The following is a 19,974-nucleotide window of genomic DNA, read 5'->3' on the forward strand; positions in this document are numbered from 1 at the left end:
TCCTGCACGTTACCTTCATGAAAATGTGCATACATGTATGAGACAAAATTACTAGTGTTCAAGGGTGCTTGCCATGGGACTGTACTGTAGTTGTTTACAAATGAGACCCAAGGCAAGCAGGTTTGTAAATACACAGGCTTTTCCACTCTTCTTTAGCCTGTGTTTGTTCCTCATGATTAATGAAAACAAGTACTGCTAAAGGCCCTTGTGAACTACATTAATTATGCCAGTGGTTGATTGGTTTGGCCCCAAATGCTCTGTAACAATAGGCAGATTAATTAGCAACAGCTCTGATTGCAATAGCTTCACAACCTCCTGGGAGCCTCATGCAGTGAGCTTCCTTTTGCATTATTGTCAAGACATTAGACAATGTTTAATTTTCCCAAATTAAAAAGAACACTAAGCATACAATGAATTATATGTAGAAACAATAACAGAACTGTCTACACGTAAGCAATAATAAAAACGTTTCCTTATTAGGTGACTGAATGCCAACATTGCGCTTTCCTGTGATGCTCATTGTAAAAGTTAAATATTTATAATTTGTTTTATTCGAACAGTACTGCCAAAACCAGTCCTTCAGATTTCTTCCTTAGTTGTAGAGAGATTCAAAATAAATACGGCTTGAGGTAGTTGTACATGTCTGTGTGGGGAGACGAGATGGGAACAGGTCTGAAAAGGCTGGAAATGCCAAGCAGACACCTTGAAAAATAACACTTTGGGAAACCTGCTCTTTACTCTCACACACAGTAGAGTGCTGGAAAGTATTTTTGCAAGGCCTCTACTATTTATCCAGGTCATTTATGTGGCATGTTAAATACTTAAAATAATGATCTTCTGAGGACATAAAGTAATCACGGATTGTAAATGATTAAGGATCCTTAGGCACTTAAAAACTCTCATTTTACTAGTTCAAAGGTCTTTGCTACTATGCATTATCTAAGAAGCCTTTAAAATGGTTCTGAATATTCTTGGGACTAAATTTTCTGCTGCTGATCCCTACTGTATGCAATGGAATGGTTCCAGTTCATAGGAGCAGAAATTTTGGCCTGGAATTTTTCAATATGATTGTAGGTCTCCCATTCTCCCATTCAAAGCATAGTGATGTTTCACTCTCACATCATATGTAGCATTATCTGCTCTTCAGAAAACTATTTCTTTTTGAAAACAGAGATGAAAGTGGGGTGGAATTGGAATTTTTATTTTAAATTCAGATTGCCCTTGTTTTTTTTCCGAAGTTTGAATGTAAAGCCAAGACAAAGATTTGTCTTTGCTCTTGAAACCAAAGCACAGGCTGAGCTGTTTAACCATAGCCATATGACAAAAGAAAAGAAAGAGCAATATAAAACTATATTAAAAGTTATTTGAGTCAAAAGAATTAGAATATTCTTACTGGCTTTCACTCTTCTTTGGCTCATCCTCTTTATTGCACACAAAACTTTGCCAAAATCAGTAAACAGTCTTCTTTCTGAATCCTGCAATTCTCCTGTTATGAACACTGATGTCCTACGTGCTATATAAATACTGTGCTTTGGATATAGTGTCCTGCGCGGCAAAGACCTGTACAGCCTTCAATCTGAGATGAGCTTTTGGCTTTACCCAGGGTTAAAGCAGTGCAGTTACCTTTTGACCAGGCTTCATGTTCATGTTGTTGAATCTCATACTGAGGGCAAGAGTTGTGGGAGCAGTATCATCAACAGATGATACCACCTTAGAGAAGTTGTTTGTTTCTCTGTTAAAAGATTTTTCATTGCACAACACAGTCCTTGTCATTAGAGACAAGCAATAATATGAATGCATGTTTTCCACCTGCTTCTTACCTTTTCTTTGATGAGATGAAGACGAAAAAACAGTAGAAAAGTTTTTGATTCATCTGTCATAGGTTAGCTTTTAAGGGTGTAATTATGTTCTCAGTATTACTACATTTTTTTAATTTTGAGATTGTTTAAACCAAGTAGACTTTAAGGGTACTTATCTGAGAGATAATGGCAATGGTAGCATAAACTTTTGTATTATGGCTGTTGGAGTAACTGCCTGAAATACTGAAGAAAAAAATGGAGCATTTCTGTTTCAGCAGCCCATTTAATGTCTGTATTCCTGCTCAGTGCCTGAGGGCCAAATTCTTACCATTCTGTAATGCCTATCCAGTCTGCTATGAATTATATAAAGGTGCAGACAGTACTGACCATTTTAAGATACTTTGACACATGTAAAGGAGAGCTACCAAAATTCAAAATAACATTCTCTTATTTTTTTTAACATATCTGCACATTTTTAAACTATGCATCTCAGGTCACGTTCCCATAAACAGACAGAAATCCTCCTGGCTCCTGCTGGCTTCTGCAGCAGTAGTGAGGGTTCTGTCTGTAAGGTGGAAATTAGTTGATACTTAGAAAATTGAATGTTGGTGGAGTGCAGTCACCTCCAGGCAGGAGGCAGGAGTTAAGCAATAAGGCTGGAAAACATTGCATGGTGCCAACAGCATTAGCACTGTGAACCAGTGGCGGGAACATGACACAGGCTGCAGCCAGAGATGCCACTGTACACCTCTGAAAGGAAAATTACTTGAGTGCCTAAGGTCAAGTATCCAAAGTCACTCAGAGTACCCACGCACTCAGTTTTCCGAATGGGGAAGAGAAACAACTTCTGTTTCATGGAAGGGAAGTGCTAGATGGATAAACATTCGTGTAAGATGGCTGGGTTATTTAAGTGCCAAAGTATGAATTTAGGCACCCCTATTTGCCTGTTTTGTTTTTTAATTTTTAGTACAGCTATTCAAATAAATATGTATCCTCAGCTTACCTGGCAAAGAGTTTAATTTTCACAGCTCTATGGAAAAAGTGAACCAGCTTTATTTTCACTTCAAATCTCTCTTGAAAAATGAGAAATTTTTCCACTGGCAGGAGACTCACATTAGCTGGTCAATATACTCATAAAGCAAGAATGATAGCTTTGCGCAATTTTGTTTAATGAATGAGCCTTCAGATTGCTATAGCAAGCTGGCCAGCCAGCCACTCTGTTTGGGACAAGTTAGTGATTTTCATTTACTGTAATTTTGGTTGGTGGCTTTTTTTGTTTGGTTGGTTTTGCAGTTTGAACACAGTGTGGCTGCTCTGCTATGGCAGGATGAGGCAGCCATGTGTAAGAATAATAGGTACCAGTATTTCCTCTTATGTAGGAAAACCAGATTTCATTCCATTTGGCAAATAACTGCTTTCAGATGTGTCCTTGCAGAATGGGGCAGTCATTTGCACATTATCCTCTCTCATGTTAGGGAAGTCAACAAAGCCTAGCAAGAACACCTGGAGACCATAATCCATGTTCTTCCCATTAATTGAGCAAAAGCAAGGTGAGAGATCTCATCTCTTCAGAAGACCAGATTTTCCAATCTCATTGTGAAGCCTGATCCCATGACATTGACCATTTGGCTTTAAATGATTTTTGATGTGTGTAAAGGTACTTTTTAAAGCTCCATTGAGGAAGGCAGGGTGTAAATAGTCTTTGGATTATACCTGGCACTTTGCAAAGGCTTGCTATCCCTTTCACACACATCTTTAACAAAAATATGCAGCTTTTGGTTTACTGCACTCTGACATTTCATGGATGGTAAAATAAAATATTTAACCTGGGAAATTCAGTACAAAAATTTGCCTCTAATGCAAAAAAACATCTTTGAAGTAACTCCTATCTGTAATCTAATGTATACTCACTTCATGTTTCTCCCTTATTTGTCTACTGTAGAAGTAAATGCTAATATTTAAATGTTTAGATTGTGTCATGTTTATAAATGAAGAGTAATTTCTGTGTGACTTTTTAAGTCAGGACAGATCTCACACTACTGTTTTATTCAATCTGTGTAGGAGTGCCAAAATAGAGAATTACATTTGGTGTCAAAGTAGTAGATAGTTTGATCCCTTAATCTGTTCAATGGCAGTGAAGAGAAAAAGGATCACAAATGAATAGCTGATTAATTTAAATTGGTTATAATTCTGTGAAAGGATAAATTTGAATACTTGAATAATGTTTCTCATCTGTTTAACCAAGAAGTTGGGCTAAAATAAATAAACAAGAAAACAAAGGAACAAACAAATAGAATGCTAAAATAGCAGGTTTTTTGAGGCAAAACAGTTATTTTTCTTTTGCAGTGAAAATAATTGCAGAGGTATGTGCAAAACCTTCCCTAAACGAAAAAGAAAAATCCCTTAAAAAAAAGAGATTTTTTTTTTTTAAAGAAAAATTCCCAGCAGAAAAGTGGGTTTGGATTTTGATTAAAGAGCAGCTCATCCCATTATGTTTTAGACCTCTGTCTTATGGCTCCCCCAACTTTTGCCAGTTGGTAGAACAGAACTTGTGTATTTCAGAAAGCTTGATTTGATATAGGCCTACTGGACTTGGATCAGGGTAAAAGTTGAGTTGGTGTATCCCAGTAGATGATCTTGATTATGATTGTACTATTTCCAGGTAAAGCAAAATGGAGGCTAGTGGTTTCTGTATTTTGAATATTTTTTCAATGGGCTCAGTGCATTTTCAGAGGATTTTCCTTGTGTATTGCAGTGTCTTTGCCTATGAAACCACATAGATAAATGAGAGCATCTGTCTGTGATTTATCCTTCTTTGTTCAATGGACTAAAGTACATATATTAATCATTAGGGCTGTGTTGAAGCAATGAGCTTTTTGCTTTTTGAGCCACAATCATCAGCCCAAGCTCCAAAAGTGCAAAACAGTGATCAGCTGTACACCGAGCACTCTCTGAAAATGCACACAAGGGGCCTGCAATATTTGATTCCCACAAGTTTTTTTTCACAAATGAGAAAGAATATGGGCAGGAAGGTTGCCAGCTTCCTCCAGGCTTTGAGAACCCTCATGCTGATGCGCATCTGAACCTAAGGTAAATCAAAACATGTGGCGCCAGATGACTATGAATGCTGTAATTTAGTCCTGAGTTTTGGTTGCCATCTAGATGTTGGGTCTTAGGTTGAGTGTTTATTAATGTTGCCTATTCCTTACAATCAGTACTTGGTCCATGGACAAATGTTAGGCTTAACTGGAAACATAATTGCATATGAATATATTCAGCTGAGACCTCATGTACTGTCCCTTGAGTTTAGTAGGTATTTTTCCATGGATTCTTACTGGGGGAAGTCTGGCCCACATAAATACTTTTTGTTTGATCCAGGTTAATGAACAGCCTTTATAAGAAACTAGCAGCATGAGCAAATTAATTCTTGCATTGTAGCATTTAGCTGCACTTGATTTCAGTTAGAATCAAGTTTATTTGAAAGTGTCAAGAGGAGGCAAGCAGATAAATTCTTGTAAGAAAAGGTGTCCTAGTTTGGAAAAAAGCTATCTTAAAAAAGATTGGTGTGAGATGCCCATGCTCTGGCCATGAGGGACAAGGAAACAGCTTACTTTACACAAAGGGTAAGAAGGTGGTATTTAAAGTGCATAATACCACTTCATCTGCTTCTTCAGAGAAGGAATCTGTCATGCTAGAGAATGTCTGGACAAAAGCTGGAAACCCTGAAAAAATAGAAAGCCATGGAATAGAAAGCCAGATCTCTCCATTACTAGAATGAAATAATTTGGGGAATTTTTGTCATTTGTATTGGCTGTGCTTATAGCAGGAACAGAATTGATGGATTCTGGGTGATATAATTGGTCAGCTACAGGTAAAGAACCTGTTAGTTTACCTTGAAGGGCTGTGTTTGCTGGAGTTGGATTGATGGAGCCACTGCTGTAGTAGACCATTTTGCCATTCAGTCAACTCCTCTGCAGGAAATGCATAGCTTGAATAGAAATTATCCTACTTCCCAATTTCCTTTCTAATGTGAACATTTTGGTCATATGTGGAAATATAATTCCCACTTTCCTTTCTAATGTGAACATTTTGGTCATATGTGGAAATATAATTTGGTGTAATGTAAGTGCAATTCAATGAAACTTGAATACTGTGAAAACTAGTTAAAAATATAAAAACATATTGTGATCAGTTTCCTTGGGGTGTATCAACTTCACTGGTTCAAAGAGGGTTCATCCTAAGCAAATGGAACACATTCTTATTCTCATGAGATGTGACATTTCTTGGAGGGTTTCATGGGTATGAATAGGGTGAGTATTTATGCATCCTAATCATGGTGTATTGAAATAACCTAGCGCAAAACTTCTGTAAATCAGTACTTGAAGTGCACTTAAATTAGACTTAATTTACTGGGACAGACAGTTGATTTGAATAACACTCTGATTAGCAGAAATTGTCATGCAGTTTAGGCATGATTACATTATTTTATCCTGTCTGTATATCCTCCCAGAAACAGGGTAGAACTGCAATATTAACTGTCTGTAATGTTACACTGTACTCCTCTAGAACTTGCTTATCACTTTTGGAAGTATTTTTGTTCACAGGTTTCTTGTTACCTGTTTTCTGTATGGGACACTGAGCTTCAAGCCCTAATAAAAGATCCATTTACCCTGAAAACTAGGCTGTCTGAATTGCCCTTTCATGGCCCATTAAAATGAGAAAAGGAGGCAGAAGGAACCAACTGAAAACAGAATTTCTTGGAGTGGATTCTGATTGTTGTATACACATTGTGGAGTTAAGGAAGTTGGAAGGAAATGTTTGTATAGTGGCAGGAAGTGTTAAAGTACCATACAGACGCCTCTGCAATTTTCTGCAGACTTGACAACTTATTCCTGCGGACCACACTGAAATTTAGATGTAAATACAGGTATTTACATTTATGCAAAAAAACCCAACTCAAATTACTTGTAATCATGAAATTCCACACATTGGGAGAAGTTGTGATAAGATACAGCAGAAAAACTGCTTGAATTTCTGAAATAAAGAGCCTGTTATAAGGCTAACAAGATGATTATCCTAGCATACATAATACAGCACTCAGTGTTTCAGATGTGCAACAGAAAAATGCACAGTTAAATAGATTATTCAGGATGACTTTTCCAGAAAAATCACTGCTATTCTCCTCTAGGACATTCCCTAGTAAACATTAATTAACATTTTAGGTAGCCTATCACAGATGAGTAAATGGAGTCTTCAATAAATAAGGAATTACAGTGTTACATCCTGTTGCTATTGAGGTATTTTTTTAAAAACGAACTGAATTAATTTAAATTTTCTTAATTAAATGAAGTTTTTTTAAAAATAATCTTGTAAATTAGCTTGATTTATTGAAATCCAGAGGTTTTTTTTAGAGAGGACTGGCAAAAAAATTTACCAAAGATTTTATCCAAAACCTGAAACTTCTCCTCCAAGTTTGTCATTAGCTGAAGTGTGTTTCTTATTGACAGAAGATGCAGCATTTCAGCTGGTTGTTTGTAATGGACTGTAAAGGCATCTTAAACCAGAACATGAAAAATGCATTTAGCAACTAATCTTTAAAATGAAAAGAGAAGAAATGGAATAGCACTGTGACATAGGAAGTGGAACATGCGTTACATCTAAAGCATTTTTTTAACTTTTCTTTGTCATGAGCAAGAATTTTACTTTGTCATTCAGAAATGGCCATTGGGTAGATGGCACAAAGACACTTGATTTAAAACTGGACAGAAAAGTGTATTTCCTTATACGATTGAAATGTCTGCTTTGAATCAGTAATGCTTATAAGCCTAAATTAAAATGTAATTTGGGTAGGAAATGCAGAAAGGTTTATTAACCTGAAATAAATTATCCCAGCTAAGCTACAGCACTGGCTAACATGACAGACTATGCAGAAAAGATTTTTTTAGCCATGTTTATATATTTTTAGCCATGTTTATGTTTTTTTACTGAGATGCTTGGAAATTATCTCTTTTTTTGTAGCAAGGTAAAATTGAGGGAATTATGTAAAATAACAACAGTGTAAGCACATTCCTTAAAAAGAAGAAACTGGAGTGTCAGTGCTTTTCTGTTCCCAGAAGAAATATTATTGTAGTAACACATTCCAGAGAAAGTTTGATGCATTTTAATGAGTAAGGTATTTATCCTACTTTTATTGTGACATAGATCCTTTTCTATACTGTTCATTTTATGAACTTCTGGCATCCATCTGTTATGGTTCCAGTTCATAGTTGTTGTCAGATTGTTTGGACAAACTGTCAGAGATTTTCTAAGCTAATGACATTTATCACTGGTTCTCCTGGGAAATGAACATTTGTTGACCATGACTCTTCTGACATTACAAAGGCAATTATTTTCAGCAGTATGGTAGCTCTTGTGATAAGAGCTCTTAGCATCACAGGGCTACAGTTGCATCTTTCCACTACTCCTGTTGTAAATAATTGAAAGAAAAGTCTGAAAGTGGATGAATGGCTCCCTTAGACAGGAAATCACACAAAGGATTAATGTTCTGGTTCTGGCAGGCAGGATTATAGATAAGCACTTTAGACCAGTTTTCTTTTAGGTAGGATCAATGTTCTAGTGGGGAAAATAAACAGGGAAGTAGTAATGGTAACACAAATAGTTGCATCAGAAATGTGCAAAACATTAGACTTCAGAAATTACTTTCTTGGGCAGATGGCCTGATAGCTGACCTGAAGCTCATGAGCCATTGTGTAAGGAAGAAAAATGATGAGTTATTGTGCACTTTTGTTAAATTAATTTAATGAACTCTGTTCAGCAGATTTGTAATAAGACTCAGTCATTTGACTAATAGAGAACTGACAGATGTAGTGTTTATCATATTCTTTTTTTTTCCTAATTTGTTAGAAATAATCTAGATTTTATCTGAAAACTAATTTAAGCCCAGCAATAAGTGTTCCTCTGCTTGTTAAAATTTCCTATCTGTAAGGGAAAGATAAGAAATTAAAAGTTTCAAGAAGAGGAAAGTCCTTTATCTTTAAACCTTCCTTTGATTACTGCTCAGTCTGCTCAGTTTCCAGTCTCACTTCTGTTAAGTTCACGCAGTCCTCTGACTGTCCCTCCTAAAGCTATAAGCCATGTTTTCAGCTCTCTTGTGACATCTTCCCCAAAATTCTGCTTTTCTGTGCCTCTGACATTTAAAACTTGACATTTCCTGACCAGGAGAAACATGACCTAGTGCAAAAGAGAAAAATTTCTGGCTTGAGCAAAGCTTGTAGAAAATCTTGCCTCAGCTATTCAACCAGTAAAGACCAGTTATCTAAGTCTAACACTGACACCTAAATCACCTTAACAGAGGTGACTGCACCGGCCCATGAGTCAGCAGTTCAGTCCTTCACAGGTTATTTCAATCAGTAGAAACTAGAGATTCACAGAAATTAGAGAGCACGGTTTGTGTCCACAGCTGAAAAAGTTCATATCTGCTTCTGCACTGGGAATTTTCCATCACACCCACTCTATTCAGATACATTTTGTTTATCTGGATGACCTGATTATGTGGTCTTTATACCCCAGTATATTTTCTAAACAATGCTGGGAGCATGCAAATGTATTTTTCATACAAGGCTGGGTTCTGGGGAGATAAGAATACCTGCACATCTGCCATATTATGTTGCTAGTTACAAGGACATAAACCAAGACAAGGTCACAGTAACTAATGGCATGGTCCCAAGGTTTATCAGTATGAAAGAAACATTAATTTAGTGGAGTTTAAAAAGTAATTATTTCCTGTCTCTCATGACAGCTGCTTCACCCCATGTGCTCTTTTTTGCCTGATTGTATACGAAACATAAAAAGTGAACAACAAAGCTAAGTGAGGTGTTTTCTAGAGTTGTTACAGCTTGTTACTGATATTCATCATAATCCAGATTCACTGATGGAAACATTTACTTTGGCTACTCTAGTAGGATGTTGGTGACAGATTTCTACTTTGTCAAGCTATAGTTATTTCTGCGAAGGTTTCAATATGAAAATAATTCCTACATCCCTTTTTAAAAGAGTGTTTCTGTCCATACTACAGTGATTCTCTAAGTACACTTTATTATCTAAACACTGGAAATTTGAGAGGTACTCAATCTCTGTTTATGTCAGTGGGTAGACCAACACAAAAGCATGCAAAATCATCAACTTACCCAGATACCCTGTTCAAACATTATATGAAACAATAGAGGAAAATAAATCAGCTAAAGACCTCCATCTGTGCCTTGTGTAATCAAGCTAGAAAGTGATATTTTCTTTTGTAAAGCCTTTTACATGGATTGGAAAAAAACCACACTGTTTTGTAAACCAGGGGGCCATTGTATAGGTGGAATTGTGTGCCATTTAAAGTATGAAGGTGTTTAGCTTCATAGCACCTTTTCCCCTGCCACAGAAGTCTTACTGATTTTGGACATTTGCATATGCAAAAAACTGTCAAGGAGCAGTATTATTCTGTGAATTTCTATTGGTGCCTGCAGTTTGCAATGCATTTTCTGAATTCTGTGGATAAAAGAAAACAAGATTACCCTAGAGCTAAAATTTGTTAAAATGCGCTAGAATATTCAGTCAGGATTCAACTTGTTCTTTGTGCACTGAACTATTAAAAGTCAAAAAGTAAATCCTTTAACTGGTTTGAAAGAACAAATATTACCCACTTTTTTTTTTATTGTAACATTAAAATGACTGTTCTTTAACTGAAGAGAATCTGTTACTGATTGAAATTTTACTGGCTTGAAATTTTCCTGTTAGTAATTTGAACATCTGCAGAGTGCTTAATATTCTTGCTTTTCAAATATTTAATATTTTTTTCCTAATGGATAGTGTAGGAGTTATTTAGAAATGTATTTTTAACAATCTAAATTTCAAATGATAGGTGATTTTAAATTCCCTGGAAAAATAATGGCCTGAATATATAGTCTTTCTTATTTACTGTCTCTGAACTTTCACATGTACCAGTTTATTAGTGACCAAAAATCCTCAGCAGAGGTGTTATTTTACTGATTGGTGTAAAATGACAGGCCTTTTCAGGCCCTCTGGTTTCTTCTCTTTCCCCCTTGCCTCATAGTTTCATGTAAAGGCTGAGAATATATAAATATGTAAGTTTTTCACAGATTCTGAAAGATTGCAGACATACTGATTCCATGACATAAAAATGTATTCTTTTTGTGGGTCTTCGCTTTCCAGAGCAAATGATACATTGCCAACACCAGAATCACCGGAAAAGAACGTGGAAGAATTCTCACTGTGTTAAGAGGTTGTTTCAGAACTGGAGAGAACAAGCAGAGTATAAGCATCCAAATAAATATCTATATGAATAATTCATTTAAGGAATCCTAGGCAGTTGTATTTTTACTGTTGACTCTGAAAAGGATCCGTTCTTTAGGGACTGTGGAGTGCATGAGGATTTTTTTAGGGTCACAAAGTATATGCTTATCCATAGATTACATCAAGTATATGAAAGGGGGCATTCAGAATACTATTAGGACTATAAAATGAAGCAGCTGCATGAAAAGGAAACAAAGGTTTTAACAATATATAGCCTAAACCAATGTAGCTGGTATTTGAGCTGTAGCAAGCTTTAACAAAGAAAATCCTTATATGCAATCAAAGAAAGGTATAAAATCTCTTTGATAAATTGAGTAGGCTCTTTCCATCTATCTTCTTCAGTGCTTTTTCTTTTCCATCCAAAAGCATCGTCATGTGACCAAGAGCTTCAGTCAGCCCTGGAGGAAGCAAAGCAGCCCCAGAAGGACAATGTGTTCATTCCAGAGTGTGCTCAGGGCGGCCTCTACAAACCAGTGCAGTGCCATCCTTCCACGGGCTACTGCTGGTGTGTGCTGGTGGACACGGGACGTCCCATCCCCGGTACCTCAACCAGGTATGAGAGTACATGTTCAGTTCTCAAAAGCTCTGGTAAGAACATGCCCTAGTGTCCATGAACTATCATGAAGATTTCTATTGCCGGTGGAATTATGTCATACAGTTTTTTTATAAAGTGAAATACTTTGAGACATCAAAAATTAAGGCCAGATGGCCACAGATTCTTTCACTGCAATGGCACAGGCAGTTTTGCCATCCTAGTCCTCTTCTTTACTCCTTTTTTTGTGCTAGGAATCCAAGACTTGAAGCATATAATGAATGATCCCAGAGGAAATCTCACCCTCCTTATCCTGAATATAAAAGAGGCAAGTGAGATGGCCTATGACACAAACCACATCCAGCCTCAGAAATGCTTAGTTATTTTTTTATTTTTCCAGCAACCTCCTCAACTATTTAATATGATGATCTTTGATGGAACAACTCCTTGGGAACCCATAGCTAGGAAATATCATTTTAGTGTGTTATTAATAGAAAGTTGGAGTTCAGTCATCTCAGCTGAGCCGGATACATGGTAAATTATTGTAAGCCACACAGTGCAGATGTAGGCAAAGCACATATCAGGTTCTAAAGGATGTTATTTAGGTTGGTTATTGAGGTTTGGCCCTTGTAGGAATGCTATAGAAGCTCATATGGAGTTGGCAGGCAGTATAGGTATCTTGATGCAATCATAACTCTTTTATAACTTAAGCAAAATCTCTTTTATCATTTGCATAAGGTTTGTGAAAGAGACATGCGTTATAAGCCGCTTGTTGTAAAATAGTATATTCTTGGGGAGGATTTTTTCACGTATTCTTCAAGTGCTGAGTTATTGCTACCTGTTTATACTATAGTCTAGACTATGCCAATTACAGTGCCACCTGAAGTGGACTTGATGATCTTAGAGGTCTTTTCCAACCTTAAGGATTCTTTGATTTTATCACTTAAAGTCACTGTTGATAACTGATTTTGACAAGTTGAGGTCCATAAATGGTCAAAAATTAATAGTTTAAATTTGATGCTGAAACTGTAGGATCACAATACATATTGTATGAGGATCTAAAGATGACTTCTAGAGATTCCAGATACTCCCTTTTATGCACTTTGTTCTCCACCCCTAGGCTTTTTCACTGTTTCTTCTTTTTAGTGCTAATCCTTATTATCTTAAATAATTTTATTTCCTGTTCCCTAATTTGAGTCCAAATCATCTTTTTGTGCTCGTCAAGCAATGCAGCTTCTGCTGTGGTTTTGTTTTTGTTGGGTTTTGGGTTTTGGTGGGGTCTTATTTTTTTTTTTTTTTTTTTTTTGTTTTTGTTAGGGTTTTCTTCTTGTGGGTTTTTGGTTTGGGGTTTTTTGGGGGAGGGTTTGTGGTATTGTTTCTTTTTCTTTTTTCTCCTTTTTTGGTTTTTGTTTTTTTGTGTGTGTTTTCGTTCTTATTGATATAATTTTATTATATGGTCACAGAATAGTTGGGATTGGTAGAGATCTCTGTAGGTTTTCTGACTCAATCCTCTTACTCAAAGCAAGATCATCTATAGTAGGTTGCTCAGGACTATGTCCAGTTTATTTTCTACTTCCCTTTCATTATCTTCCTCTCTTTAGATACTTAGAGACATCATTAAGATCCCTCATGAGCCTTTTCTTCTCCAAGGTGAACATGGTCATCATTCTTTTCTTACTATACCAAATGCTCCAGTCCCTTAATCATATTTGTGGTCCTTTGCTAGACCCAGTGTGCCCACGTCTCTGTTCTTAGGGGAGCTCTGTGCTGGACACAACATTGCAGATAAGTCTCATTCTCCCACTGTGAACGGAAGGGCAAGGGTCTCCTCCCTTGACCTGATGCCAGTACTTTTTCTAGTGCAGCCCTGGAGGCTATTGGCCTTCTTTGCTGCCTTATACTCAGCATCCATCAGAAATCCCAGGGTCTTGCTTCAAAGTTGTTTTCCAGCTGGTTGACCCCATACTGTACTGATGCAGGGAGTTAATCTGTGCCAGGGGCAAGAATTTTGCTTTTTTAAACTTCATGAGATTCCTGACAACCCATTTCTGCAGCCTGTTGAAGTTCCTCTAAATGGCAGCACAACTGTCTTGTGTATCAGACACTTCCTCCCAATTTCGCATCATCTGCAAACTTATTAATGGTGTTCCATGTCCCAGTGTCCTGGTCATTAAGGAAGAGGTTAAACGAAATTGTTTAATAATAGACAAGCTTTGGGGCACTCCACTGGTGACTGACTTCCAGCTGAAATGTTTCTGCTCATCCCAACTATTTGAAACTGGCTCTTTAGCCAGTTTTCAACAGACTTCACTTTTCATTTATCTCGTACATACTTCATCAGTTTGTCTGTGAGAATGTGCTCAGAGACAGTGTCAAAAGCCTAGCTAAAATTAAGATAAATAATATCTGCCCATCTCACCTTATCCACTGGGCAAGTTGCAGAATCACAGGAAGCTGCAGTGTTGGCTAAGTATGATTTCCTCTTCATAATTCCATCCTGACAACTCTCAATCACCTTCTTCTTCATATGTTTTGAAATAGCTTATAGGAGGATTTACTTTATCACCTTTTCAGAAACTGAGGTGTGTATCTCTGGCTTATTTGGCTCTTCCTTGCCCTTCTTGAACACAGAAGTGGCATTTTCTTTCTTCCAGTCCCCAGGAACCTTTCCCAGTCAGTAAGATCTTTCAGATATAATAGAGCGGCCCACAAATCAGCCAGCTTCCTCAGCACTTGTGGGTGCATCCCATCAGGTCCCATGGAGTTATGTATGTCCAATTTGTTCAAACAATCCATGAGTTGATCCTTCATGACCCAGGATAAGTCTTCCTTGCTCTAGACTTTACTACTGCTCTCAAGAACCTGGGATTCCTTGGAGACTGGTCTTACAAGTAAAGAACAGGGAGGAGGTGCCATTGAGTACTTCTGCCTTCTCTCTGTTCTTTGTCACAAGGTCTCTTATCCCACCCAGCAGCAGCCTCACGCTTCCCTTGTCTTCTTTTTGCTGCTGATACACATGCAGGAAGTTCTTGTTGCCTTCATGCTCCTTACCAGATTCCCAACCCCATCCCTGCGCACTTGAACGGTGTCTGTTCCTCCTGTATCAGCTGATCAATTGCACGCTTCTTTTTAACTGTGAATTTTGTTAGGTGCACTTTCTTCATCTCTGTGGGCTTCCTGCCACGTCCTGCACATCAGGATGAGCCATTTATGAAACTGAAGGTGATGATCGTTCAAAATCAGCCACCTTGCTTTCCTATTAATATGTATAGTGTGCACGCAGTATGTGCCATTTTGGCTCCTGCTGTCATACAGACTGGAATTCTAGGCCTTCTCAACCCCTTGATGAATCACCTATGGACCTAGAATTAGTCTCTGTCTCTTTTTTTTCCCCTGTTTGGTCTGCTGGGCTCTTGTTTTTGGCAACTACACAGTCGCTCAGCTGTGGGAGAAGAGGCAGCAGGAAGACCTTTCACTGTGCTGCATGTCTCAAGGTTGAAAGGCTGGAAAATTGGATACAATCTTTCCATGCATATGGTTTAGACACAAAAGTGCTCTGCCTGATGACTGATACTAAAAGATCAGCTGCTATGTTCTTGACCATTTACTTAAGGTCAGTCCTCAGTGAAGCTCTGCGGAAGTAAAATTTAGTGATATCCCCAAAGAGGACATTTCTGAGCACAGATGGGTAAGGAGAGTACTCAGTTTTAGGAATTTCATACTAAATAAAGAATGACTGGTGTATTTAGGAATCTACAGTCTTGGTAAACAAGCAGGTGGGATTAATGCCTGGAGTTTAGGAGGAATGTCTAGACCTCATTTCGGAGAAATATTTAGATGGGCTGAAATCCCATTAATTATTTCTTGATTTTAATTTTCTTTTCTGTATTTATAAAACTAAACTTTTTTTTTTTTCAGGGAGAGGGAACTAAATGGGAACCAGAATATAATGAGGAATATACACTTGTCTTTTTATAATTCTTATAGAATGGAAAGAAGGAATATGTGAGTCCTTCCTAGTTTAAACAGTCAGGGGCTTGTGCAAAATTTAGTGTACTGTCTTTCGGTTTTCCACTTCAAAGTACAAATTAAAGGATCTTAAAACTCTACTGCAGGAGCTGATACCATTAGTACTCCTGGTAGCAAGATGGGTGCGTAGCATACTAAAATGCCCGTACTGCAAATAAGGGTCAAATTGGTAAGGGAAAACACTCAAAGGATAGACAGATCCAGAAAGCTATTGCCAGAACAGCTCAACATTCTGCTTGCTATTTGTTTTGAATGTACTCATGAGAATGATATTTGTCATATTATAAGGTTCTGAACATCTCAATAAATCGTAATCATGTTAATTAAGACCCTCAAAATGAAGGGAAGTTATTAACACTCACCTTCTAATACACTGTCATCTGAAAAAAAGACAAATCATTTGTCAGTGAAGGTATTTCAGAAAAAAAGAAACTCATTCTAGAGTTAAAATGAAGGTATGCCAATGAAGAACCCTTCTAGGACATTTAAGACAGTAAAACGAAAGAAATCGGTGAAGTTGTGGAATAAATCTGGATTAAAAGGAGGTAATGCATTTAAAGGCTGAAAACAATCATTCCCACAAAAGTGTTGGTGTGTTCCTCACCAGCTGGCTCCCAATGCCACTTGGAAATCACAGCATGAACCTCAGCCTTTCGGCTGATTGGGGACCATGAGGCTGAGTTCTGACATGTGACTTTTTTAGCAACTAGGATCTTGTGCAGAGTAAACCCCAAACTTGCACAAGATTCTCTAAACTTAAAAAGGAACATAAATCATCTGTTGCATGAAGCTGCCCTCATTTTTGAATCCCTGTGGAAGCCTCCATCCTCTTCTGCTTTGTACATCTCAGTAAATCTCAATGCTTCCCAGCAGACTGATCAGAGGTATAAAGCAATCTTCCTAAGCCCTTGCCAATTCTAGATATACATTCACTGCTGAGGATTCTTTCCCCTTTTAAATTCAAAAGAGTAACTTGGGATGTCTTTTAACTACACTATTTTTAACCTGTGCTCCATTCTGACATACTATCCCGTTCCCACTCTTTCTTCACGAAAACTGAGGCAAGTCTGTTTTTCTTATCATTTTTTAGCATGGGTGCTCCTGTATGGCAAACTTTAAATGACTTGTGTTCTTTCTTCAGTTGCTTTAAAGAGTTAAACATAGACTTTTCACATTGCAGCATTTTAACACCTATCGGGCTTTTATAGATGCAGTTTGTATATGATGGACTATGTGTGTATTTAACAAAAATATCAGCCAAAAGGGTAGAAGAGTAGAGGCCAAAAAATTAAATGTAGGTACAGAGCAGCCACAGTAATGGAAGAGTGGGAGGGGAATGCAGAGTCAGGTATCAGATTAATCAGGGGCCAGGCTGTTTGCCAGACACTGCATTAGTGGGTATTGCTCAGAGACTTCCCTTTCACTGTTTTCTTGGCTGATTGAAGTGGTCATCCATCAAGTATCTGAATCCAACCCATGTTATCAAAGCACCTTCTATTTCTGCTATTCTTTAGGGTAAAAAAGAGTCTGTAGCTCTCCCATGTCCATAAAAATGATACTATACCTTCTTGCAGCTGCCAAAACTTGGTGGGCTAGTAGTCAGTTTCATCGGATGGTATAGAAATAAATTAAGTGCTCAAAGGAAAAAAATAATATTGCAGTTCTCTCTGCTGCCCGATAACTAAGAGCAAAATATTTAGGCATTGTTTTTAGAAGCAGTCAGACCTGAATCCAGGACATTGCCACCATTCAATGTTTTTAGAAATATTTTGTTCCAAATAATTGGATTAGTATAATTTAATAAGAAATCTAAGTATGCCACACAGTAAATGTGCTTTTGGTGAAGTTGGAGTAGGAGAACTTCAGTTGTATAAACTATGAAAAAGTCTAGAATCTATTCAGTGAACAATATGTGCACATGCATGTACATAGACACGACGCGTGTTCGTTTAACTGAGAATTGAAATATTCTCTGAAGTACTACCTGCTAAGTCCTGAAACTTCAGTCTGCTTCAGGACAATAAAGTAAAAATTTCTCATAAAGAGACTCTGTTGAGGTGAGTGAAAAACCACCATGCTTTGATAGTGGGACATGGAAAAGGAGGGTGAGATTCAGCAACAGGTGTTCCTCCCATGCTTCCTGGTCCTGCATAAAAGATATTGCTAGTGGTGTTGCATAAGTCACTGTTTGTTGGAAGTACAAATAGCAGAATTTCTTGTTAACAGTTAGACGAACAATGTGACTTTAAGTAAACTCAACAAGCATAGAAGAACCAGAATATTCCAGTAGCAGGTGGAGATTCAGTCTTCTTCACAATTCACTTCAAGCAGTTCCAGGCCAATTATCCTCCTTCTGGAAATCCTATCAGTTTTGCACTCTTGTTCAAAACATAACCCTTCTTACTTAAACTTTTTAGAGCTGCAGTAGTCCCTAACTACAGTACCTGCCTTGCTGTGATTTTGGTATTGTTTCTTTGTTTCTCTGGTGTTTCCCAACATGAATACTGTCTGTGGTGTTGTTTATGACTCCGTTTTTTTTAAGGGGGGAGACAGCGTCATTTTTTTCTTTTTTACTTCTGTGGGGCTTCTTTTGTATGTTTTTCAAAATAATTTTTATTTTGTATTAATTTGTAGCAGTTCTTTAGTTTTCCTCCCAGTAGAATGGGTTTTACAAGAGAGAATTTTTTTTTTTAGTTTGTTATCAACTCCAGGAGAATAAAGATGGTTTCTTTGAGGAAGTGAAAGACAGATAAGTTTGCATTGCCCTCTGAATGAAAATGTGGGCTTATTTCCTAAATACAAGAAGATATGAGGATTGCAAAATTTGAAATGAATTAATTCTTAATCCAATTAACCTTGGCTGGTTTTATTCTCTCCCTGTTTGTTCTTCAGGTATGAACAACCTAAATGTGACAATGGTGCCAGAGCTCACCCAACAAAAACAAAGGATTTGTACAAAGAGCGCCAGCTTCAAGGTCAGTGAAACGGGTAAATTTAAGTTTATGCATTCCAGTGCTTTTGTTCACTTTTTACAGTAAATTAGAAAGCAATTCCTTACACTGTATCAAAACAGGGTACCTTTTAGATACCACTGTATTGATTTGCCACTGACTGAAGTCTTTGACTTTGGAGCAGTGTAAGTCAATATGGGTCTTGGGATCTTGTCAGAGAAAGTAAGGCTAATTTTAATCAGTAGTTTATTGGCCATCACATTTACTTACTGGAATTATTGTTTGCTGCTCTCATATCAGGGAAATCAGCAAATATATCCAGGATAACTTAACCTATGCTTCATAATCCTTGTTCTAGCACAATCCATGGGAAATTGGCCTCCATCTTCAAATCAGTCTAATTAATGTATCCATCTTACTTTCCTCCAAGAGTATCTTTATCAGTTTACTTCACAATAATACTTCTTGAAATTATTCTTTGTTAAAGGAAAAAATGGTGTTTATTAGAATTTTCAGTTTTTTACACTTTTTATAATCATGTGAGAGATCTTATTTGTGGATAGTTGAGCTTCACAGAAGTCAGTAGACTTCCTTAGTTTTTGAAATGGCCTTTTAGTATGTTTGAATATTTTGAGTAGTAGCAGGTTTAGTGATATTGCACATTATGAGAGAATTACAAGTCACTTTCAGCCATTGTAAAGAACCAAAAAGAAGTAAATTATATGTGCAGATCTTTCGTGTAATGAAAAATACTCTAGTTTGGTCAGCCAAAGAAACATTCAGACAATTCTCAGACTATGCCCATCAGTGTTGAAATGCATATTGAGTGAACACACATTAATGCTCTCTGTCATGAAATAAATTTAATTACAAGGTGTAATAAAAAAAACCAGCTAGATATAACTCTAAGTCATGTTCTATATAGAAGCTAATCAAAAGACTTGGTTGAAGATGCCCTGCTTATTGTAGGGGGGGCTGGAGAAGATAACCTTCAAGGGTCCCTTCTAACTCACATTATTCTGTGCTATTTACAACTCCATGGAAACCATTGGAAAGTTAGCCATCTTCAACAAATTATTTCACACAACACTTGCATAGTTACAGACTTGGATAGTTACTTGATTTTATGGGTTTTTTTCTGAATGGAAAGAACTTGACTTAGAAAACATTATAGCAGAGCAGAAGTTGAAGAAACAAGTTTTGCAGTTAAAGATATCACTTACTGGTCAGTCCTACCTTTTGCTAAATATTTTGATAAACATTTGCTCGATGCACTCTTAGAGGAAGAATGGGCAGGTGAAGGTTT

At 37.2% G+C, this 19,974-nt stretch overlaps 1 protein-coding gene across 6 annotated transcripts in view; it reads left to right on the forward strand.

Annotated features, from left to right (window-relative positions):
- SMOC2 (SPARC related modular calcium binding 2) overlaps nucleotides 1-19,974 on the forward strand; it is a 138,162-nt gene that overhangs the window by 84,415 nt on the left and 33,773 nt on the right. For all 6 annotated transcript variants that reach the window (XM_014273117.3, XM_026798240.2, XM_005495531.4 and 3 more), the window contains exons 8-9: nucleotides 11,523-11,709; nucleotides 18,610-18,692. In XM_014273117.3, the coding sequence (XP_014128592.2) occupies nucleotides 11,523-11,709; nucleotides 18,610-18,692 (270 nt within the window). The remainder of the gene's footprint in view (nucleotides 1-11,522; nucleotides 11,710-18,609; nucleotides 18,693-19,974) is intronic.

This window comes from Zonotrichia albicollis, chromosome 3, assembly GCF_047830755.1.
Source record: "Zonotrichia albicollis isolate bZonAlb1 chromosome 3, bZonAlb1.hap1, whole genome shotgun sequence".
In the NCBI taxonomy this organism is placed as follows: domain Eukaryota; kingdom Metazoa; phylum Chordata; class Aves; order Passeriformes; family Passerellidae; genus Zonotrichia; species Zonotrichia albicollis.